Source organism: Pseudonaja textilis, chromosome 1, assembly GCF_049901715.1.
Source record: "Pseudonaja textilis isolate UNSWEBS1 chromosome 1, rPseTex1.2, whole genome shotgun sequence".
Lineage (NCBI taxonomy): Eukaryota > Metazoa > Chordata > Lepidosauria > Squamata > Elapidae > Pseudonaja > Pseudonaja textilis.
The window spans coordinates 237,211,126-237,237,169 of record NC_141990.1 but is presented as its reverse complement, the minus strand read 5'-3'; the positions used below and the strand labels follow the sequence as shown (position 1 = coordinate 237,237,169).

The window sequence follows — 26,044 nt, the reverse complement described above, 5'->3', positions numbered from 1 at the left end:
AATTAAGAAAACTAGACAAATAGGAAAAGGAAACAAAAGATAATTTAGAAAACCCTTACAAACACAGGACATACCAAATAAGCAAAACAGACAAATGACACAAAAGATCCAGCTTTCAAGCAGTTGTCCGTATCCTTGCGCTGGAGCTCTCCCAGTGGGAAAATCGAATCCTCGAAAGGCATTTTGACACCTTTCAACAATTGGCGACCACGAAGGTTTCCCAGCCAACCCTGCCACCGGACCGGGCCCACGGATCCAAACCCAGCCGGCATGGACCTTCTTTGTCCAGGGACAACATCCACAGACCCAGCCCGGAAGGTATAGGGTAGTAAAGGGAGTCCTTGGGCTTTTCCGCTCAACAGCTGCTTGAAAGCAGGTGAGTACCACTTCAAATTTATAATCTTACTAGTGAGGGGAGTCGAAGCGTGAGTGGACCAGGTGTGTGACTGTGGGTTTTCTCTGCAGAAACAGCAGGACCTCACCTCCTCCATGATTGCCAGCCGCACCCCAGCCAGCTGCTAGCTCAAACACGAGCCGTGACCGGCTGGATTTGGGAACGCAAGGGGTGATCACAGAGGGGGAGTGATCCTCATTCCCTTTGCTTAGATGGGGGGATAGGGTTCTCTCTTCTTATCTTACAGCCCTGCAAAAGAGACTACAGACCCTCTGGACCCAGAGTGCACTGACACAGACCTTACCCCTGAAAGAAGCCCTGCATCCATATGAGCCAGGAGATTGGATGTGGATCAAGTTCTTCACCAGAACCTCACCTTTACAACCCAGGTGGAAAGGACCCTACCAAGTCTTACTAACTACACACGTCGCCATAAAGGTTGCAGAACGAGACTCTAGGATATATTGGACACATGCAAAGCCAGCAGTCATAGACCATAGCCAAACTCCACCACAATCAATCCCACCCATCAAACTCAAGAAAAATCTGGACACAGATCAATGGACACTTGCAGCATTCTTCAACACCATTGAACCACACAACTGTGAGGAACCAAGTGCAAACGCTGAATTACACAAAACTGGACTCCCAGGTGCTGCGTTATAAAACTCTATTTTTATTTTTATTTTTCTCTCATCTTCTCCATTTTTTTCTTTTTCCCTTTTTTCTTCGTATTTTTTTTAACAAGGAAGAGACTTGAGCCATACCTTTTAGTAATTTTTGAGACTTGACCTATACCTTTTTTTTTTTTTACATTTTATTGTTACCTTTTTTTTTTACATTGTACAAAAAAGGGGGGGTGGGGAGGGAAGAAAAGGAATCTAGCAATGGGAAACATTAAATGCAATATATACTATGTATTATTATCTGTAATAATTGTAACACTTGTGACACAAGCAACTGCGTTCCTGGAACCAAAGCTTATCCCAGAGAAAGGAAACGTATGGGAATATTTAGCAAGGGAAATACTCAACACCACTAACTTTTGCTTATCAGGAAGGAAATCAGTCAAGGACATCGTAACCACATGCCTAATGGGGGTGGCAACTAGACCACATAACATCATTAACTACACCACATTTAGAAACCTTCCTGACTCCTTCGAAAGCATTTTTAGCTGGGGCCACTCTACAAAAAAACAAAGACCACACCATGTACACCCTACACATTGCTGCAGTAACCACCTCTGAGAGATGCTTTAATGTCACTGGGTGCAGCACACCTAGGGTCACAGAATGCACCAGCCTCAGCAACACAGAACTAAAATGCAACTACACAGAGACCGTATCATTCTCATACAGTTACCATGGCTGCCTGTCTCTCCTTTGATTTTCTCTTCTGAGAGGGGTACAGGCCTTTAGGCAACTAAGGCAGGGTGGAATGCATCGACAGAGGCAACACATGAGGGCTCCAGAGACACAAACAGTGACTATGGTTGTTATAAGGATTTTGAGCCAATGGAGATCTGGTATCCACGAGAAGAGCCATGAAAAGTCTAGGAATGATTGCTCATGACCAATATTTTGAGCTAGCTCTTTCAGGTGGTGAATGCCCCTCTCTACGAGTCCTGAGGTTTCGTCTAGGTTGAAGCAACACATCCCATGGAATGTTTCATAGCCATAATTATGCTTCAAGAGGAGGAAGTCTATTGCTGCCCTATTCTCCAGGGTGGCTTCTCTGACCTCCCTCAGTTCTCTGTTAAGGGCATCCAGGGCATGGGAGGTCGAATTCAAGCCTTTTGCTAGGGTACATGCTAGGCTATTCAAATTTCTAGAATTTCGCACTGCCAATCCAGGTACCCCCACTAGGGATATTGCCAATGAGACATATTCTGCTTTGGTGAGAAGGGAGATTTTGGAGTCACAGTCTGAGTCTAGGGTTTGGAAGGCTCTCCTGTGCCGTCTCTGTAAGGATGGCATAAGCATGGTTAATCTTCACAAGGTGCAAGGTCCATTGGTGACATTTGCAGGAAGGTATGAATAGGCTTTTAAGCCACAAAGGAAAAAACCACCCTGGTGGGAGCTTCAGGTAACTATATGAGAATGATATGGTCTCTGTGTAGTTGCATTTTAGTTCTGTGTTGCTGAAGCTGGTGCATTCTGTGACCCTAGGTGTGCTGCACCCAGTGACATTAAAGCATCTCTCAGAGGTGGTTACTGCAGCTTTAGGCTTTTGTCTATAGGGATTCTTTAATACTTTTTATTTGATTCCTTTTCCTATGTAAGTTTGTTTGCTGGCTGAACTGATGTTCCCCTTGGGCTTTTCCTGTTTTTTTGTGACACTACTGCCTTCGTGAAATTCCCTTTCCACAATCCTTCATTTTTTTTCTCTCTCTAGAATCAAAGAGGGCGGTCTCTGATTGAGTGTCTGGGTATGCTTGTCAGAAGGCTACAAAAGGTGATCACACGACCCCAGGACACAGCATAAATATGAACCACTTGCCAAGCATCTGAATTTTGATCATGTGACCATGGGGATCCTGCAATGGTCATGTCAAAAGCAGTCATAACTCACTTTTTTCAGTGGCGTAACTTTGAATGGTCACTAAATGAACTATTGCAAGTCAAGGACTACTTTTATTAAACTTAACTGATGGAAGAGTTGACCTCTGAAATATCAGTCAAAACCAGAACTAGAATTCCACATAAAATGATATTTCAAAGCATAAGGAAATTCTATTCTGAACATATATTTTGATCTATATAAATTCTTGCATTTTTCACATGCCATCAATTTTATCCCTAACTATAGGGTCAGCATCTCAATCATTTTCCACGTCCACATACGCACTTCAAGCAAGGAAATGAAAGATTAGGAATATCCAAATAAATCCAGACAACACTAAGCAGATAGTAGAAGTAGTATTTTATTTATGTAATATTTGTAATTTTATCTATTTTATCTACATGTATTTTATGATTCAGGTTACGCACTCATAAATATATTAAGTATATACTAAATCGGAGAGATGTGAAAGAACTGATGTTAAGGCCCCTTCAGCTCCAAAATGGAACACTCAATTGCCTCAATAAGAGTAAATATATATGCATAATTTAATAAATAAAATCTAGAAATACGTTACTGAATCAAATCCAAGAAAATGCTTAACAATTAAAATATTGGAGAAGTGACTGTCATTCATCTGAAAAAAAAAAACAACCCAAACTGTCAGACTAATAGACGTTCTTGGCTTTAGAACAGTGTTTTAGAACATTAGCAACTTTAAAATGTGTGGACTAATTCCATAGCGAGCCATGCCATATTTTAAAGTTGCCAAGGTTGGGAAATACTGCTTTAAAATAATAGAATATGTTAAAAAGAAATGTTCATATCTCACAAGAAGAAAATGCTTTTAAGGATTGCAATCCTTGCTTCGTTTCTTAAATTCTTTTTATTCCTTAATAGATAAATCACAGGAAAGTCTCTTTTTGATTTAGCTGCCCCAGCAAAACAAAGACCAACTTTGGCATTGCACATCTATTTGGAAGATTCAAGTCCAAGTCCCAAGACAAAGCTTTCTCTCTCTGTGCTTTATCTTTCTTTTGAGGAATCTTAGCTGAAAAGCACAGGAGTTTCAGTTTCAATTCTAAGCTTTCTATGTGATTAAATTTATTAGTCATATTTAAGAACAGTGAAATGTTTTTCAATGAAACGCTTACAGACAATATAAAAAGCTAAATCTAACATTCAGCGGTAAAATTTTATCACTGAAAGTCCTAGAAAATAAAGAAACAACAAGGAAATTATATTAACTTTATTAAATATCAGGTTAGATAAAAAAACTGAACATGATTCCAGATATGTATTAATATCAAAATGCTTATAAAGTAATACTGAGTGCTTGTTAATCATTTCTTGTAAAAATAGAAGACAGAAGACATACTCTAAAAATAATTTTGAAAATAGAATGCAGTGCAAAATATAAGTACTATTTCATGAACTCCTTGTGCATCTAAATCAGTTTTAAAACAAACTTCAGGTAGTACTCATTTATACAATAGGGTGAGCCCAGATTTCAAGGGTTAAACAGTGTGGCTCGAGCCTACCCCCTGGTTACATAGAAAACTTTCCCAAAATAAAATAATAAGCTGCTATGCATCTATGGAGATGAAACATAAATCAGCTTCTGCATGTGAGAATGGGATTCTTTGGCTTGTGCCCTACAGTTATCAGCCCTTTATTTAACACTCTGACAAATTTCTTTTCTTTTGCTGTATTCAACCTAAGAGAAAAAGAGACATTTCTGCACACTTTCTACCCTGAAACACAGGAATAAGTAGGAGCATGAAATGAACCATATTTTTTGGAGTATAAGACACACTTTTTCCACCCCCAAAAGTGGTTGGAAATGTCTCTGTGTCTTAGACAATAAATGTTGCCGAAGCCCCACCCACCCGCTGCCTCCACCATTTGACCTCTGCCTCCCAGCAATTTGCCTCCTTGCAACAAATGGCCTGTTTCAGTTTCAGTTTCAGCACAGCCTGATTAGAACAGGCAGCTGATTGTCAGTAGAATCTGCCTCCTGATAGAGTGCAGGGATTACCATAGCCTATTGCCACCTTTCGTGCCCCATTTTCAGCCTGTTCCAAATTCCACTTCCTGAAGCAGGCAGAAAATGGGGCACATGGAGGCCAAAAGTGTGGCATGTGGCTAAAAACCGGATGCAGAGGCCAAAAATGGGGCACGTAGAGGTGGCAATAGGCTATGGAAATCCCTGCAGATCCTACTGGCAATCAGCTGCTTGTGCTAATCAGGCTGCGTTGAAACTGAAACAGGCTGTTGTTTGCTGCAAGGAGGCAAATTGCTGGGAGGCAGAGGCAGATTTTTTTTCTTGTTTTCCTCCCCAAAGCTATGTGTGTCTCATACTTTAGAGCGTCTTATACTCTGAAAAATATGGTATGTCCTTGAAATGTTATAGACAATACAGATGATGCAATTCTAATTCGATTTAACAAAATGCAAGACTAATCATAATAAATTTATGACTACTCTTTCCATTCCCCAGCTACCAAGACCAACAAAAATTAGTACAGTAGAACATGGTCCATGCCATGGATCGTACATAAGCATAATTTAGACGCTTATTCAAACCATTGTAAGTGCATACATGAAAAACACAATCAGATGCAAGGTAAGAAAGTTTCATTTATCTACCAGCAATGTCTTCAATTTCTTGAAAATCAAAGTAAGATAGTCCCCCTTTCTACCTCTTTCACGCATGTTTTTAGAAAAATATCGGTATTTTTTTCCTCACTCTGTTCCATAGTGAATTGTACCAACTCACTAAATGCTGAAATTGGCAAGTTTTAAATACATGTAAGTGACATGAATGTCTATTTGGAATTATATATTAGTATTATTAGCAGCAATATTAGTATTGCTGCTTAATTCTATTCTTTCATTTTTTAATATAACTAGTAAAGTTCCACAATATTTTTACATATGTGGAATGTTAGATACAATCATACAATGCTTAACTGAACAATGCACCATGCCAAAGATTTCAGTTTAATTCAGAAAGTACATCTTGATTTTTAATGATAATGTATTAGTAATTATATTAATTTGCAAGCTGTTTTATTAAAAAATCCCAAAATTTTGACAGAAAAGTTGTTAAATATTTCATTCTTTTTAGTATAATCAAATGTAACACTTAGTACATATATAATAATATAATAAGAAGAATAAAGAATTTCATCTTCATGGCTGTCCCATTATTTGAAAAAATAGTTTGCATTAAATGATTTTCCATCTTTTTGGTGATAATGTCATGCAACACAACAGTTATCATAAATAATTGGGAATATAATATTGAACAGATATCTTAAAAAAAACCAAAGCTTTACTATGTTAATTACTGCACCTTTTCTATACAGGAAGGTTTTTCTTTAAAATGATGCAATGTAAGAAAAACGGTGCTTTTTATTGTCTTTACAATCCAGGGTGATTTAATGCTTGTTGAGACCACAGAAATCGGTCACATCTTTCTAGCATGGACTGGATCAGCGCTCTGCCAACAGAAGTAAAGAATAAAGAAAAAAAATGGTAAAAAAATAAGTTATTTCATCAAGTTAATTGACCCAGAAATATAACATACTTGTCATAACCACAGCTATAACTTTTTATGAGCTCATAAGACCTATTATCATCTTTTATAAAATAAATAAAAATCCAAATTCGCTTTTTAAAAACTCTCAAAGAAAGTGCACAAAACAAAACTACTTTAATTTTCTTCAAGAGAGATGTATTTATTTAATCTAGTTTTAAGAAACTATAGCCAGGAAAGGGAAGTTTCCATATTTTGTTTAATATCAAAGGAAGAAACTCAGTATTACATCAAATACAGTAGAGTATCTTGGAAGTCTTTACAAAGTATGGGCACTGGATTTGAGAATTTTTATAGTGAGTCATCAGACGCGGTCTATAATAGTAATAGTTAAATATAACATAACCTTTAAAAATGATATATCAGTCAAAATCTTTCAAGACTGATGGAGGAGCTGCTACCTATTACACCTCTGGTGACACTACCCGTTTAAATATTAACTTTGGTCAAATATTTTTCAGAAAATTTGGGCGGGGGGATTACACAAAATTTCCCAAAACATAAATCATAAATTTATAAACTGTTTAGAGTTGTTGAGGGTTGAGTTATCTTGATTGGCAAATTTATTTTACTGAAGTCCTGGAAAACTTTCTTTTGATCAATGCTCTTAAAGTGTAGGAAAAATTCTAATGGAAAAAAAATTGCCACAGCAGAAAAAAAGCACAAAAGTAAAGAGAGTTGAATTATTTAATTATGTATTGTTTATTCAAATTTGTTCTCCATTTTAAATTGTTCAGTCTAATGCACTATTTTTGCATTTTGGGATAGAAATGTTGAATATGAAAATGTAATAGTTGTATATTTTTTAAAAAAGAAAAATGTTCATGCAACCAAGTTTTGCTTTTGTATTTTATTATTATTTCATGTTGATATTCTATTTGTCAGGAAAAAATCATAGTATCAAAACCACTGAAATCATAGTATTTAAGAAAATTGATTGTGAAGCACTGTAACTCTGTTCACATTTCTAAATCGTAATATAGCATTCTGGATACAGTCTGTAAGAAACAATTCTCATAACACTTACCTTTGCCGTTTTTCAGCAATTCTTAGTATCTCACAAATCTTGGCAAATCTTTCTGATAATTCAGCTACCAAATCACATTCCTGTAACATCTGCAAAGAGTGATCTGGACCAATTATTCTGGCTGCAAGGAGTGCAACATTTTCAACAGTAACAGAATTTGACCACTCAGGAGTACCATTAGTAACAGCTATATCCCTTTGTGAAACATGGATGTTATGATGACTCTTCACGAGGCAAAGAAGGAACTTCCATTCTTCTATTGTCTTTGGAACGGTTCCTAAATACAGATTTGATTTATGGAAAAAGTTATTTACAGCAAATCACTTTGATTTTACTTGATATGCAGCTAATACCTTAGTACAGCAATACATTTCTCTCGCTACATCTGATCTAGATAGTCAATGGATTTATAAAGTCCAACACACATCAGTGGAAGATACAAAGCTATACTAGCAACATGTTATCCTATACATCTTATCCAATGTAAGATGGAATATGTTCAATTTCATTTTGCATTTATTCAAATGAATAAATTCAAACCATAGTGATTGCTTTTACTTGTTGAAAATTGGAAAAGGAGATTAAAATGAATTTGTTCACAATTTCCAAGTAACATGGAAGTTATGCAAGTAGTCTTTGACTTATGATCACAATTAAGCCCAACATTTCTGTTGTTAAATGAGTTTTGTCTGCATTCTACAAAACCTCTTGCCACAGTTGTTAAGTGAACCACTGTAGTTAGTAACATAATTGTTACAACCTTCTCAGAACTACCTGTATCCATAAGGGAAGACAAAAAGTCCGATTAAGAGAATAATATTTTGATATCTCTAGTGGCTATTGGTTGCTGCAGAATCCTTTCCACTAACAAAGAAGGAATTCCACAGTGAGAAGTCTGGAGATGTTTGGGCTTTTCTCAGTAATTTCAGGTCATATTAGATTGTCATGAATACATTAAATGCTACGTTCTTATATTTCCTCAACTTACATCATAAACAGAATGGAATGAATGTTGACTAAGTAAAAGGAGAAGACTGAATGGCAGAAAGGGACATCATCACCAATTACCACTATTCAACTTCTGGAGCCAGCAGATGATCTGATTTGATTTCTATAGCTGCCCATTTCAACAAGTGCCTTTGGGCAAGTTTTTAGGAAATCATAATACTTTGACTCTACTCTAATTATATGGATATAACAAATCTAAAACAAAATTAAATATAATAGGTTTTCAAAACCCACTAACTACTTTTTAATTACTTTATAGCTGAACTATATTTTTTTTAAATCACAAGTGCAAAATTTATGTTCTAATGTCTCCTTATATAGAATTCCAAAACAAAGTTTTTTGTTACATGAAATTGTTTTATTTCAAAGTTAATTAAAGTGCATGCCTCAGATACTTAATATTCATAATTGATTCTTAAACTAACCGTCTTTAGTGTTCAACAACTCCATGTCATCCAAATGAACAATTTTTATAAATACTTCTGATCTTCTGTCCAACTCCAAACAGAGAGAAAGATATCCAGGCCAGAAGCTATAACAATAAAATGAAATATTAAACTTCTAAATTGACATTCTCAACTTAAATAACTAGTTGAAATAATTTATTTCTAATTTATTGAATTTATCTAATTTATGGAAATCATCGAGAACATTTACATAAGGATAAAAAGATGGGTGGGACAACAATATCATCATGGGAGTTTATTACAAATTGGACAGGCAGAAGATATGGATGAAGACTGTGCCAGATGATCAAGCTTTCAAATATGCAGTATTCCATTGCAGTATTCCATTTTTACTGACATCTGGAAATCTATTCTGCCACAAAGCAGAGGTCGCAACATTTTTCAGAAGATAGAAAAAGGAATAAATGTCTGTTATCTTGAATGAAATCCTTACCAACAGACGAATTGGTTGAATAAATAAAGATGATGATTATGACCATGTTCATAATATCAAGGGGAGAAATAGAAGAGAGTCAGATTTGCATATTGGATTTCAGAAGACTGTAGTTTGATGAAATTAGAAGGTAGGTAAAATCTAGTCATTTGAAATCTTGAAGGGGAAGTGTCCATAAAGGATGTGTTACTAAAAGTGTAAATGCAAACAATTCCCACTAGAAAGGAAATCGGGAAAAATCTAAAGAAACAACTATGGATACAATAATAGGCTTCTAAAACATTGTAAAGAAAAAGAGACACCTCTAGGAAATGGAAGGAGGGGCATATAAGTAAAGGATAGAAACCATGGAAATTTGGTCAAAAAGACTAAATAAGAAATTGGGATGAGCCTGGGGAGAAATGGGTGCTAGCTTTTGATCTCCAAGATGGCAACTCGGGAGGCTGAGCATTGCACAAGTGCTGACTGAATCCTTTGTAAATAGGCATCATTTTAAATATTGATGATGCCGATGATCATATGTTAAGGAATGTTTTAGATCAGATGTATTTTGTAATTTCCTGAAGAGTACTATTTGAGTTTTATCCATGTTGCTGCAAATAATTTGACTGTATTTAAACTTGCAGCCCTGGAAAATTTCCTTCTTTTTTTTTTTTTTGCTGTATTGTTCATAACTCATGGCCTTCCTGAGGCAAGCTGAATGTTATAGTACAGGTGGGGTCAGGGACAGTTCCTTTAAAGAAAAAACAAAGAAGGAAATCCAAAAGAGTGAAAATCCCCCTTTTTATGTAAGGAATAAACTGACTAGCTAACAGGAAATGACTTAAAGCATGTACACTTTATAAGTAAACTATAACTATCTTTATAAAAAGGACAGGCCGAACTAGATGCTCTCTTCCAAAAACATATTCCTATTAATTATACATTTTTGAGTGATTAAGTAAAGAAAAAATATCTCAAAGTTCATTATAAGTTTAAGAAATTGGGGTATTTGGTGTAGTCCAAATATTAAACCCAACTGAAAGAAAACAAAGGAGCTAAGAGCCATTCATGTTTACATTTTTCAGGGTTGTATTTTTTACAGGTAAATTTAATTCAATTAGTCAAACTAAAGTAGCAAATTATCATATATAATTCAATAATATTCCCTTCCTTATTCTTCTATTCAGATGCATCCTGAGAAAAAGTATGTGGTCATTAAAAGTTGACACATGGTTGCACAAAATCTACTCAGCAACCATAATAAAGATTTCCATATATCACCACCCACAAATGAAATTCTAGCAATGGCAATTATGGGCTGAACTAATAAACTGATTTTTAAAAATCTACCAAGAAGGATGGAGGAGAGAGGAAGAAAGACAGGTTTGTTTTAAGTGATTTAATAAATTGTGATAGGTAAAGCAGACAGATAATGTATTGGAACGTTATTAAGAATACAGAATACATAGAAGCAAATCAGAATACAAATATATAGGGAGTATGGTTGTGCTCAATAATAATGCATATCATACACTGAAGCTGAAGGGAAAAATTAGGAAAAAGGACAAAACAAAAATACATATGTTATATGATTAAAATGAAGTTTTTTCAAGAATGCTTTAAGAAACGATTACCCATTGCTTTGACATATATCAGTCATTTTCTCCTTCCGGACAACATCAGTTGGAAGATTAAGCAAAAGTACAATCAGTTGATTATACCCCCAAGTAAACAAATGTGAATGTGGCCTGAAAACAACAATTGAAAATTACGTTAGGTTTTTTTTTTAATAAAGAAGGCTCAATAAATAATTCTAATCACAATCTACAATGACAATATATGTGTGTTTATAGTTTTAATAATCAGAAGACAGGGTGGATTACAGTGGAATAGGGACATGTTGGTTGTTTTTGAAATGCCAAGAGGAAGCTCTACCACATTTTCCTGGCTCCTGCTATCTACATCACCAGGAGGTATAAATACTATTAATATATAATATCAATACATAATTGTGAATTTCATTGTATGTATACTGTGTATATACGTGCAATGACAACAAAGAATTCAATTCAATATTAATAGAGGAAATATTTTATACTACCATTAATCAGATAAACTACTACGAATGGGAACAGAAAGAAGGAGCATGCTTAAGGAGAAAATAAAAAGATATTTACTGATAAACCTTGGAAAGCAAGCCTTGCTTTTAACAGCTTCTCATTACACATGATCTAGGACAAATTATAGGCAGGAAATATTCTGTTGGAACTTTACTTTTAATTATAACTTTTAGGGAAAGTTATAATTTAGAGAAAATTATAACTTTTAGGGAACTAGTTTCAAACATCTTTTTCTGTTTGAAGATAAAAGTGGTTTCTGATTCAGGCCATCTAGGATGTGCAGTTACTTGGACTAGCACTATAGAAAATATTTGGAATAAAATAGGGGAGCTTTTACTTCAAATAGTGGCATAGTTTAAATGCATATTTAAAAGCAATGGTTTATCGTACATTTATGATATTCATTTATCATTGAGGAGGAATTAAAAATGAGCAAAATATAACTTGTACCTATTTTGTTTCCTAACACTAGGATTTGATTATCTAAATTGGGCCTTAGGAAAAACGTGTAGATGAAATCGAGGAAAAAAGACTTTTGGAGATATATAGTTAATCAGAAAAGCTAATAAATTACAACCGTGGATTTCCATGAGCATCTATTGTGCTTGTTTTATGCGGGGCATCATGCGACATTGCCAAACACAGCCACTCCAATTGTAATGAATCAGGATGGAGAAGAGATCTAAGGAATGACAAACTAGAAAAAAAATATATAATTAGCCTGCTTTATATTGTCTAATTAAGCCAAACATTTTTTTAATCTGGACTCAATATAATGTATTTATATATTTAAATAGCAAAAAGAAGCAAATGTTACCACACTAAGTTTACTTAGTTTTAAGAATTCTAGAATTTATAAAAACAAAGAAAATGCATTGTATACCAGTAGTATTAGTTTAGCATATCTTTTTGAGCTGACAAAATAGCTAGATCATAAAACTAATGAATAATTTTTTTCCTATCAATTACTAATACCAACTTCATTTGACTTTCTTTCCTCAAATGTCACTAAGATGGGATTAATATTTTTATCATGTCCTTGTATCCCATCCCTTGCATCCCTTCTCCAAATTAAGGAAACATAATACATACCGTTCATCCTCAGCCTTTGATTTTATAAGGCTGTCTAAATATGCTAGAAAATGTTCAGGATTATTTTTACAAATTTGCTTGATATCTGAAGGTCCAATCAAAGGGTAGAACCGGGTCAAAGGCCTTAAAGAAGTTTCTCTGAATTTTTTATAAAGCCTACATTAAATAAGACACAGAAAATAAAATTTATTTAAAATACAATTCTTCTTAGAAGAAATAGCTTCAATAAATTTCTTGCACTACTTATGGAAAAAATGATGAAAATAAAGTTTGCTTAAATTTAATTTACAAAAATAAGGAATATTACAAGATTTCTTCAAAAACTACACATGGCTCTTGAAAAGAATATGATTTTTTTCTGTGTAAATACCTAAGAATTACCATAAACTATATGCATTCAAACAACTCTAATGCTTTATACCTTTCAGCATGTGCCAGCAAGACAGGAGCATCCCAAGGCCCTAAATCAACTAGCAACTTCAGTGTTTTAAACATATCTCCATTTTCAAGGGCCACTGTCACAGGGCTAGTCAAAGTCAGTTCTGAAATCAATAATTGTATGTTACTTAACAGCAACATTAGGCAAGACATTTTCATAGTACCAATCTTAAAGCAACTTTGCTGAAAAGGTAAGACTTTTTGTATTTTCAAAGTACATATGTTTCATTGCAAATCCAAATTATTGTAGCTACGATAACTAAATTACAGTCAGCTACATTCTAGGACTTCTTGAGTCCTAGTATTATTAATCGAAATGTACTGGCAACAGACAATATTATTTAAGATGATTCCCATTCATAATGGAATTTTATTCATTCCCCTCCACATCTATAAAATCTATTTTAAATTATTCCTAACCACAGTATAAAGGAACATGGGGGAACAAAGGAAAATTAATGTATTAAAAGTAGAGGTAGTCCTTGACTTACAACCACAAATGATTCCAAACTTTCTGTTGCTAAATGAGACAGTTGTTAAATGGATTTTGCCCCATTTTATGTCTTTTCTTGCCACAGATGTTAAGGGAATCATCTAAATTAGTAGCCTGGTTGTTAAATGAATTTGCCTTCCTCATTGATTTTGCTTGTCAAAAGGTCACAAAAAGTCATCACATGACCCTTGGATGCTTCAGCCATCATAAATATGAAACATTTGCCAAGCAGCTGAACTTTGACCATGTGACCATGGGGATGCTGCAATCATCATAAATGTGAAAAATGGGCATAATTCACTCTTTTCAGTACCATTATAACTTTGAATGGTAATTGAACAAATGGTTGTAAGTCAAGGACTATGTACAGCATCTTCTTTGGGCTAAAGACTGTACTTGGCTCTTGAATGGTATTGCTAGATTCAAAACAAATATGTAGGATCAGAATTAAAACTGAATTGAAATTACTTAAATAATATTTAAATAAACTAAATATAAAAAACCTAATATGATTATATTTAACCCCTTTTAATGAGTTTCGTAGGGAAAAAAAGACATGAAAAAGTTTAGATGTGGGTTTCCTACACTCACAATCATAGTGTGCATTTATATGCACTGGATAATAATAGGTTTCTCCAAATAATTCTGAATGTTATAATTCAAATCAGAAGAAATTCCAAGGCTAGTGTGGGAAACCGCCAGTCCACAGATCTAATTCGAAAGATTTTCTCAGAGGTGATATTCAGCAGGTTCTGACTAGTTCTGGAGAACCGGTAGCGGAAATTTTGAATAGTTCGGAGAACTGGCAAATACCACCCGACTGAAGATTTTACAGGATCCTTTCCCTGTCACACTCACAGAACCGGTAGTAAAAAAAAAAAATTAATCCCACCACTACATTTTCTACATATTTAACTGCGAGACAACTCTACCAAATGGACAGACACCAACACACAAGACCCTGAAAATCTCTTGCCTTTCAGACCTTCCATATAGACATCCCAGACTTCAGAATGATTGTTATGACAGGTAATAATACATCTCTTCAACCTTTCTAAATCAAGGAGGAAAAAATAGTCTCTAATGAATTTAGAAGCCAGGGCACATGAACCATCGGGTAGCACACCTGGCTCATTATTTACTTGTGAACTTTCATATACATTTAATTCAAAACATAAAGTTGTCAGCTCTGTCAGATCTTTTTTAATGTTCTGTGCTATTAAAAATGGGGGATTAATCTGGTAATGCTGGTTGAAAATGGTCTCCGTCCTCAAAGACTGTTCATGTAGTACATTATCAGCATAATAATTTATAACTGAATTAGTATTTTCTTCCCAAGTTTCCTCCTGTATTGTATTTGGATTTTCACTTTCACCATTTATTCCCAATACTGTATTCACTTCTATATTTTTGGGCTCATTGTGTTTTAGCACATTTTCTTGAAAAGTTTTGTCTTCAGCTTGAAAAGGCATTTCTTTGTTTCCCTCAGTTATCTCATTATTTAAAATAACAGTTGCTTTTAATCCACAGGTTTCTTCAAGAAATGGAATCCAATCCAGCAAAATTGCCTTCAAACTTTGTGGTTGTAACAAAACAAGTGGATCCTGGAGTTTGGACCTTTAAAAAAAAAAGAAAGAATATTCAACTTGTAGTTTAGTGAATACAGAAATTGTTGGCAAAGAATTCTGTTGAGCTAATACTGCAATTCTATTTCAGACTCTTCCAATGGACTATAACATTCATACAACATTTTATTTTGTTGATCATAATTTATAATTATTCAAATAAATACAATTATGAAGCCTGCCACGTTTTTTTCATTGACATTTTACTTATATTTTAATGATTGCAATTGCAACGATTGTTTCAGCAAAATCTGTCTACTACATGTAAAATTTCAACGGATGAATTCTTAAAGCCTCTGTAAGATATAGAAACTTATTTTTCCTTCTTCCTACAGCATTGAACTATCTGTACAACTTCCATATTCTAGTCTAGCAAAATTATGAACTTCTATACTTCCTGAAACTTCCAGAAGAAATTTAACTGAAAATAATCTTAATATTCAAGCTGAATATTGAAGTTGGATTACATCAAAATTCCCTACTTCTGTACAGAAGGAAAAAATGCTTTTTGTCAATTCCACTTTCTTCCTATAACATACCAGCCATCTGCAATCCGCTTGAATGAAGAGAATTTTGGAAAATTCTCTTTCCTCCCTTTTCTTCTAGCAAACATCTCTGCTGGATTGGAATTCCTTCCATAGTAAATTGTAGTTCATCTACAGTACATGCAGAACATATGTCTGATCGCACCAGGGTTGGGATTCTACCAGTTCGCACCTATTTGCTAGAACCGGTTGTTAACATTCTAAGCAGCTTGGAGAACTGGTTGTTCGAAGAAATTACTGGCCTAATCCTGTAAGGAAGGCAGGAAGGAAACATTCTGGTGTTGCTTACAGAAACTGCCTCTCCGTTAACCCTTATTACATCCTTGGCAGGACTAGACTTCCTGTCTCAGGAACTTCTCTGGAGTTTTTTTCCCTCCTTTGCTGGTACTTTCTTATGTGGAGTGACCATTCAAAGTTACAATGGCACTGAAAAAAGTGACTTATGACCATTTTTCACACTTATGACTGTTGCAGCATCCCCACAGTCATGAGAGGCCAGGTGAGGAAATGCATGCCTCAATGTGAGTGATATTGAGTTGGCCATGCCCAGCCAATAACATGACCACCAAGCCACGCCCACAGAACCGGTTGTTAAAAAATGTGAATCCCACCCCTGGATCCCACCCAATAAACCCTATAAATGAGTTTATTATATTTAATCTGTCATTACTCAAAGGAATACATAGCACTATGCAATACATTTTAAAAGACCTTGATTTACTTACAGAGTTTCTGTAGTTACTGCTTTGAGGTCTTTAAGGTAATCCTCTTCTGGAGACTGGCTCTGTAGCTCAATTCTTGACATTTTAATAAATAATAGGAGCATGTTAAAAAATCCTATATTTTGTTTCATTTCTGTACAGTTCTGTAGTATTTAGAAGATCAGTCTAGTCTTGTGATTACTTCTACATTCAGTCTCATATTTCAACAGTAAAAGTACAGATTTTAAAATCTACATTTAAACATGCATTCTTAGAAGTGTTCTGAGTAGAGATTTAACTACGTTTGTTATCAAATATCTATTTTGTATGCTTAATGCTCTACACTTATATTACAATGTATTTTTTTATCCCAGTTCAATTCCCATAGTAATTTTAAATGGCATTTTAAAATGGATCAAAACAAGACCTGCTAGGCACGTATCTGCAGTATGAGAAGTCTAGCAAGGTGCTCAATAGCTAACTGACATAGGAGTAGTTTCCCTGACAGATAACAGATAATCAGAGTTGGAAGGGACCTTGTAGGTCGTCTAGTCCAACCTCCTGCCCAAGCAGGAGACCTTACACCATTTCTGATAGATGGGAGTCCAATCTCTTCTTGAAAGTCTCAAGTGATGGCGCTCTCACAACTTCTGCCTAATTCATTATCATACCAAAAGAAAAAGAAGTTTGGGCACAGGATGAAATGTAATCGGACTCACCCTTTCTCCAGAGGCTGAGCTTCTAATCTGGCAGGCACTTCTGAGAGTGGCTCTTCATCTTTCACATCTTGTCTGATTCTATCAGGATTCAGATGGAGAGTACCAATTTTCTCAATCTTTTCTGTGGTCTTCCGTACAAAACTAGAAACACTAGAAATCAAAGTAAAAATGGTATGATTCTCAGAAAGAGCAGAATGATAAATGAAAGTGGGTATCTTTAACACCACATTTGCTTTCACAGGCCATTAAGCAAATATGAAAAGAGTTTATTACGCATTAGCATAGATTCTGAATCACTAAGAATCATCCACTGTTCAATTATTAAAGCAAAATACAGAAAAAGGTGCTGGTTCTACAATTAAGATATTTAGCATTGCTTGATAAATGACTGCTATGTTTCATCTAAATATTTAACAAAATGTCAAAACCCCACTATGGAAAATTAAAATACTGGCCAACATTTTTATGATATAAAAGCCACTAAGTCTTTTCATGATTTCATTTCTGGGTAACTTGCTTAAAATCTAGTCTATTAAATCTAATTGCAATTTGATTCTAATTTCACATTCTACCATTTTGGGGGTCTGATCCAAACAAAATTTAATGGAATATTGCAGGCAGCAACTGTCAGAATTAAGTGCACTACTTCTCTACTGCTCATGTAGATAGATTTGTTACACATATAGATTTTCTAAAATGCACAAAAGTTGCCAGTACGTATAGATGTCCACTGTATTGATCTAAAAAAGTAAACATACACTACTGGTAGTATTACCATCTATAAATGATTAATATTTCAGTGTTTTCAGAACTATTACTAGCTACATTTTAAAGCTACATGATTGGAGGGGAGAGGTTAGAGAGAATGAATATTGGACCCAACAGGACTATTTCAAAGCCTGAACTGTATACTCAACTAGACTTATAGAAGAACATAAAGTCTTCATTGACTGGATTTGCTGAGTTTAAAATATCCAGCAAGGATTACTTGAAAGGAGAGGGGAAAAACTGCTGTTCATTTTTGGAAAAGAAGTCACCAGCAGTTTCATGCATATATACTAGAGACAGATCTAAGTAATTATCAGTGATTATCTTTTCAAAGAAAAAGCAGCTGGGTGCATTTATTGCTGCTTTCAGAAATAAAAGAATTAACCACAATTGCCTGAGCTCAAGAACATACAACCGTATGCAAGTCAAAAAATAAATTCTGTAATTTTAGGCACACATAGGTGTTATGTCCCACCTTCCAAAAATAAACAGATAAGGCTGAAAGCAGCAGTCCTCGCAAATAAAGACAGCAACCAGGAATCTTCACTGATAACAGCCGCAGCCAGCCTCCACAAGATAGTCCAAGTTAACAGTTCCAATAAATCCAAGTCCCAACAAGATATTTCAGGTTTAAATCATCCAAGCCAAAGTCTTCGGTTCTCCTTGCAAACAATTTGTTCCCGACAGATTTGCAGAGTCATCCCTCTCCCTTTATAGAGCAGCAGCTAATTAAACTAATTACTGATCTGCCCTCCTCCTGTGCTCCCGTTGGTTTCTTCTCGTAAGGAGACGCCTGCTTCTGACATCCACCCAGCAATCAAACTAAATTATTACTTTCACCTGAAGACTCCATAAGTTCCTCATTATCAGCCGTTCCCGGCTGATAACCTGATTGAGAAGCAGAGGAGGTTGAAGGTTCAGGCCGATCCTGCAAATCAAATGTGTCCTCCCTTGTAACATTCTCATTCAAAACTGCAAGCAAAACTGTTAGGATTCCCTTTTGAAATTCAAACAGTCATTTCACGATCAAATCAAACTAAAAGGAATTAACGTTCTCATTCAAAACTGCAAGCAAAACTGTTAAGACTCCCTTTTGAAATTCAACAGTCATTTCACAATCAAATCAAACTAAAGGGAGTAACGTTCCCTGGTTCTGACGTCAATCCACGATCTAACAGTCATCAGATTCAAAGTTCCTAACAGGATTGGACCTTCCAATCACAACACATAGGTAATTAGATATCACTTTTATCACTAAAAAAGCATTTTTTTTCAAATAACAGCATAAATAATAAAACCCAGCAAAACCTGAAAGTAATTTGTTACCATCCTTAAAACAGCATATCACTGAGAAAAAATAATAATAAAATGTTACTTTCATTTTAATTGTAAGTCACATTCATTTCCTATGTGGTTTCAACTGTAACTGAATAGATCAAAAAGATAGCATCCATGATCTATTAGGAAATATCACCATATTCTTCAAGTTCCTCCCTTGCTGCAATTCTGACATATTGGGGTCCCTTTAACCTTCAAGGTCAACTTCTGGCAAGCTTCAGTGCATGGGGAAGATCTCATTTTCTCTTTCCATCACTGAACTGAAATGTCTTGAAAGTCTGTGGGGCATTACTCTACAAAACTAAATGATAGAAAGTTCAGAAAAGATAACAGGAACCATGCGCTCTACACAATCAGTGGCTACCAGTTCAGCCAGCTTTGAGTCTTACTGTATGGAAGATAATTCTGTTAAATAGTCATGAGCTATGCTTCATACCAAATAATAAAGTACTACAATATTGATAACCTGTTTGTGGGTTTCCCATTGACATCATTTGGTCACAGATGAATCTTTTTACCTCTTCAAGTTTGCTTTTTCTTATAGCCATCTTCTCCTATTAAGACTATCTTTTCCTCTTTTATAGTCAGGCTTTGCATATACTGTAATGGAATTTGTTCCTGGAACATTTTTCTCTGGAAATGGTACAACTTGCTCTTCTGATTAGATTCCATGCTCCCAAGTGGTTTGCATGTAATATCAATCAAAAAACATTTACTTGCTTTGGTCTGCTTCCTCTACCTTTAACATTAATATTTATATTATGGTATATTCTTTTGGATCATTGGCCAAGAATTGATTCTTACTTGAGAATAAGACAAGAAGAGAATTGAGATTGCCCCTAAGTGCTACAGACAGTTGGTCCTCACAAGAAAACTGCAAGGAAGCAGTTTCCAGCTGATCTAGAGCTCTGGGAGATGAGGAAATAGCCAGCCTTGCACAAACCACACTTACAATCTTTATGGACGTTGGTTTTGCATATTTCCTTTTCCAATCACTTTTGGAAATTGCTTGTTAATTGTTTTGGATCAGCCCGTTTTAAAGCACCAGATGAGTTTCTTTCAATCCGTAGTGAAAGAAGTTTTAAATACAATTTAAGAACTTTAAAACATTCTTTTTTTTCAGAATAAACAGCAAAAGGGTTATTAGAACATTGATTTTGGAAAGTTATAAAAAGGCTAAAGGTCCAAGTGGATTTGAATTAGATTTTGAAATTAATTACAAGAATCCTTACCATGGAAAGCTTCTGAATTCTTTAAAAAAAAAAAAAAAGAACAATAGAGCGGGATCTTGAAGGCTGAATATTAGATGGGGCCAACAAGAAACTAAAAATTACAATTAAAGGAGAACACTTAAATTTGACTTACTAATACAGAATAGAACAATTTAACATTGGACATTACAGGATAACTGTGACCCAGAACTTAATTTTAAGAGTGCCTGCCATTATAGACAGACTATGTTTAAAAGATGTTATGAGTGGAACAAATTTTACTGGACAAGACTGAAATTGATCTGAAGGTGGACTTAAAAATGACAGGCTACAAGAATGATATGGAAAAAGATGCTACACTAGATATACAAATGAAACTGGTTGATGTCTTAATAATTAAAAAGGATATTCAAATAACAGACCAAAAGGGTGAACTGGATACGTTTCCTGAACTGGATTTACAAAAGAGACTTGTTCAATTATTTTATGAGAAGGGACAAAGAAAAAATGAACACTCAAATTCTAGGACCTTATTTGAAGGGATTAAAGATGAAAGATTACTGCTAATAGTAAAAGAAAGGAATATAGAGTTGATTATAAAGTATAACCAAATAAAGCAGATAAGCTATCTCTGGTAACCCTGAATGGACTTTTACTGATCAGGATTGAACAATGAGGCTTTAAGCAATTGTTTATAGATAAGACATGAGATATGGGAAGAAAAGATCATTTGTTGTATTTTAAGAGAAGGTAATAACTTACTATATAATTGTTTATAATTGTGATGAAGGGAGAAGCCATTTCTTTATACATTTTTCTTTTCCTTTACTATATTTTTCTTTTTCTTTTCTTTTTTGTTTTCTGCACTTTTAGTTTGTATTAGTTTTTATCTTTTTAATTTTAATGTTTAGTAAAATCACTGTAAAAAAGGAAAGATGAGCAGTAGAGAATAAAGAGTAGAAACAAAAGCATATCTTAAGAGACATATCAGTAAAAAAGAAAAGTATTATTCCATAAATAAGGGTTTTTTACCTCTAAAACAACTTCTATTTTCAAGAAAATGTTCTTGTTAAATAATTTTGTTCATAAAATGAGCCATCTAGGTAAAGACAGAGACAGACTACTTCCCATGCCAAAAATATTATACTGAAAAAAAGGGGCACACATATTACTTACAACCTTGTTATCTGCAGTTCACATATCTGGAGTTGTCACGGATCAAATCTCACTTCAAGGTTTTCAGAGTTAATGCTTTTGGTCCTCTTTGTTACTTTACAAATTCACAAAATGGCAGGTGGGCTTTTGGTAGGCATAAAGTACCTTTTGCTCTTGCTCCTCCATCAAGAGTGGCAGATCTTCCTGAGTCAGTCTAGTCCTGTGATGGCAAACCTATGGCACGCGTGTCACAGATGGTACGCAGAGCCATTTGTCCCGGCACACGAGTTGCAGGCAAACTTACCTCACTGCACATGCACATGCCTCACAACTGATTTTCAGCAGATTTGAGGCCTTTTTCGGCCTCCCAGCGGCTTGAGGAAGGTTTCTGCAGGCCTTGCAAGTCGAAAACTAGCCCTGTTTGTCACTTTCTGTTTTTCCGAAAATACCAGAAGTGACAAAATGGGGCTAGTTTTCAGCCTGAAAAGCCTGCAGAAGCCTTCCTCAAGCCTCTGGGAGGCCAAAAAAGGTCTCAAATCAGCCAAAAATCAGCTGTGAAGCACAGTGCAGGTAAGGGAGTGGCGTGGAAGGGTGGGGAGTGCATATGCATGTGTAGGAAGCATGGGGGGGCATGCACATTGCCTTCTGGGTGCTGGCACATGAGCGTGAGTGTGCAAGCTCGCCCACAAATTTTGGCACAAGAGCCCAAAAAGGTTAGCCACCACTGGTCTAGTCACAAGGCTCCATGCAGCCTCCTTGTGGCAGAAGATCTTGCTCTTCAAGGCAATTTGCTTTGCCGGTGATGGAGGAAGTTGCTTTACTCATACCATATAGTTCACACAGACTTCTCTAATTTGTGCAACTTTTTCACGATCTGGTGAAGGAGTGTCTTAATCAAGTCAGGTGAATTAGTGCTTCCCACAGACCATTGTCAGCTTGTTCTAAAAACCCTGAGGTACTTGTGGTTAGGACAGTCCTTTCTCTTAAAGCCTTTAATCAAAATGTTGGTGATTGTGGAAAGTCTATACTTAGGCAACCACATGGTGTGAGTGGGGAAATCCCCTTGTCGCCAACTAAACAAGTTGCTCCAAAGAAAACCAGCTAAATTGTATGGAGTTTCAAGACAGGGTTGAGCCATTGAAATTTGTCACAACCAAGAAAAACTGATGCAAAGTACAGGCACCTTCTCATGAAGGAAGTGGCCAATTATTGATTCTAAACCCTATATTTCCTAAAGGTACAAGATAGCAATAGCACATAGACTTACATACCACTTCACAGTGCTTTATAGACTATTCTAAGTAGTTTACAGAGTCAGCCTATTGCCTCCAACAATCTGGGTCCTCATTTTACCAAACCCAGAAGAATGGAAGGCTGAGTCAACTTTGAGCCAGTGAGGCCCGAACTGCCAAACTGCTGGCAGCCATGATCAGCAGAAGTAGCCTGCAATACTGCATTCTAACCACCACGCCATCACGGCTCTTTTAAACTACTTAGTGATATCTTGAAACTCATAAGTAAAATACATCCTGGAGAAGTCCACTGCTCATTCCACTACTGTGACATTTTTAAAAGAAATATTTGAGTCTCTGTTAACTAGCTTTGGGCAAGTAGAAAGCTAGGTTGGAAAAAAAAAGGTATGGATTAATATGGTATGTTGAAATTAAACCAAAACAAATGATGTAATGGATAAATTTAATTTACACACAATTTTACCTGTCCTTAACAGCTTGAAGGGAGACGAGAGGAGATGGGGAACGGAATGACAATGGAATACTGAATGGAAGAAATGTCTCATTCCGAACATTGTCCACCACCAGAGAAGCATGAGATATGCTGTCTAATGAATAAAATTAAAATGTAAAGTCATAACATAAAACAACAACATTTAGGAATTTTGTCAAGTGATTTGCCTATAATGTTTAGGAAGGGCTACATGACATTCCCCATTAGTTTTTTTCAGATTGAAATAGATTTTTTTTTAAAATTCCCCAGCCACAACTGTCACCTTTTAAAATTACTATGGAAACAGCTCAATCATTTTGAATCTCCAAAGAATATAGAGATCTGAGAAACTTCTTTCACCCAGGAAGGTATGATTAGAATATGACAAACCACAATAGGAAAAAATCAATAGGATTTTCTGCTAGAATTCATTCAGTTTTATAAGTCTCACAATGAAAAATGTCAGGAATGTAATTTCTTCATGTTATAATTTATGCCATTTGCCCACCAATTATTAAAATACTTTTTATATTATAGAAGGAATAGGTTTAACTGAAACAAAAATAGAAAATATTTCCATTACCCTTTTTATAAGGAAATGAATTTGTATAAATTCAATTTCTATAATTTTATATAGAAACATGCATAACTTGGTTATCAGTGAGTTTTCACATTAATTATAATATATAATAGCTTATAAGGTAATAGCACATATCTGGCCTTATCTTGGTTTGAAAATTAGTCAAGTCAAATCTAATTATTACTTGGATGAGAAAGCTACAGAATTCCTTGACATATTATATAAGCAGCCACGTATTCTCAACATTACTACAAAGTGCTCACAAAACACAACATATAAATTAAATGTGGTCTTACTCTATTCAGCAACTTAAGATTGCCATATGACAAATAACTCAAATATATACAACACTGCAAAAGATAGCTGACCAACAAATGTTATTAAAAAAAACAGCTTTTGTGAACTGACATTCACTATATAATATCCGGGTGCTGCAGCTCATAAAAGCTTATATCTCTTAATAAAGTTTGTTAAACTAACAAGATGCTACTAGATTCCTTTTGGCCATGATAAAGTAACACAATTCTCTTCCTACAATATATACAATTCTACAGTATATTAATCTCATTCAGCATGGTCCATAAAAAAACATTACATGCCAAGGTTCTTCAGAATCAATAAGTTCTTTGCCAATCTATGAATCTTGCATAGACCTACTGGGGTGCAGTGCAGACTAGTCTCCTCATGGGACACCCCAGGGCAACGTAACTTTGTCATGGCTACATATTCTGGCTGCTAGACCTCACAAGGATTTCCCAACAAGAAGCAGCAGCATAATTATAAAAACAAAGGCTCTTTTAAGACACAATAATGGTATATTCTGTTACACCACATGAAATAAATAATAGACCTGTTTATGAAAGCAATAGGTTATTAATAAGTATAATTATTAATAAGTATTAATAAGAAAGGGAAGCAGTTCCAAATGTAGATTCTCTGATATATTGTAATGTATCATGTGTCAGATTATCATGTCTAATTTTTAAACCATGATATTTTCATAAGCCATAATGGCCAGATTCACATATACCTGATTTACAAACCACAATGGCTAGACTCACATAGCACACTAAGCCAAAATGAAAGAAAGCATATTCTACTTTGGTACAATGGAGCAAAGCTCATCACTTAATTAGCTAATCAGCTAACTTCTGACAGATCATTAAAATTCAGAATTACTTATAGCTAAGTAAGAAAAGGAGACAAAACATATGGGTGAACACTTATGAAAATAGCATAGAATGCTGTCATTTTTATTTAGTTTTAATATGAAATTAGTATTCAAAATCAATGCAATCCTATCTTGAGTCAATTCAATGTCATTTATATACAGCCCAAATAATGCCAAATTATTGGAATTAGAACAACTATGTTCTCCAAGTAATCAAAACATATCCAAATGCATGTTTATAAACGTACCCAACAAACATTTAAATTACCATGTTCAAGCTGTTCTTCCTCTTGTTGTATGTGAAATTCTTTCAGCCTTTCATCTTCTGATAATGTTTGGCTATGTAAGGAACAAGAATCTTCATCAGACTGACTGTTTCTTCTACTAATAACACGATAAATTCCAGAATCTAATATGTTGAAACTCTCCTGTTAAGAAAACCACAATATAAACTATGTATTGCCTCTTACAGAATTAAACGTAGATCAAAACATTTATTTTATGATAAAACAAAGCCAACTTACTCTAAAGGCCTATAGATTTTAACAAGAAAAATTACATGATTAACTTTCCAAGTAAATGAAATGTATAGACGGGGCTAGTATTCATTTCTACAGCCCAAAATTATAGCACTGTCTCAAACACATATATTACATCACAAGTAAATATAGTAAGTGCATTGTTAGTGTTATTATGGCAAGGGTTATTTGCAGAAAGAAAAATTGTTGACTTCCCAGAGAACTTTTATTAAAGGCAAAATACATATTGATTTTTTGCAAATCATACTATGCTGTAATTTTCTGTCAAATTAAGACACTCTTGGGATAAAACATACAAGCCAAACAGTAGTTTCAATTTTAAAAAATTGCAATACATACTGTATGAC

General features: G+C 34.9%; 1 protein-coding gene across 1 annotated transcript in view; it reads right to left on the bottom strand.

The window, feature by feature from the left end:
- Positions 1-5,292: 5,292 nt before the first annotated feature.
- Positions 5,293-26,044, bottom strand: part of HPS5 (HPS5 biogenesis of lysosomal organelles complex 2 subunit 2) — a 35,170-nt gene continuing 14,418 nt past the window's right edge. The window contains exons 12-23 of the mRNA XM_087920389.1: positions 25,427-25,586; positions 23,399-23,522; positions 17,211-17,360; positions 16,516-16,587; positions 14,597-15,237; positions 13,111-13,231; positions 12,690-12,845; positions 12,175-12,294; positions 11,112-11,225; positions 9,021-9,127; positions 7,588-7,864; positions 5,293-6,464 (exon numbers count right to left, since the gene is read on the bottom strand). Coding sequence (XP_087776515.1) covers positions 6,386-6,464; positions 7,588-7,864; positions 9,021-9,127; positions 11,112-11,225; positions 12,175-12,294; positions 12,690-12,845; positions 13,111-13,231; positions 14,597-15,237; positions 16,516-16,587; positions 17,211-17,360; positions 23,399-23,522; positions 25,427-25,586 — 2,121 coding nt within the window. The 3' untranslated portion in view covers positions 5,293-6,385. The remainder of the gene's footprint in view (positions 6,465-7,587; positions 7,865-9,020; positions 9,128-11,111; positions 11,226-12,174; positions 12,295-12,689; positions 12,846-13,110; positions 13,232-14,596; positions 15,238-16,515; positions 16,588-17,210; positions 17,361-23,398; positions 23,523-25,426; positions 25,587-26,044) is intronic.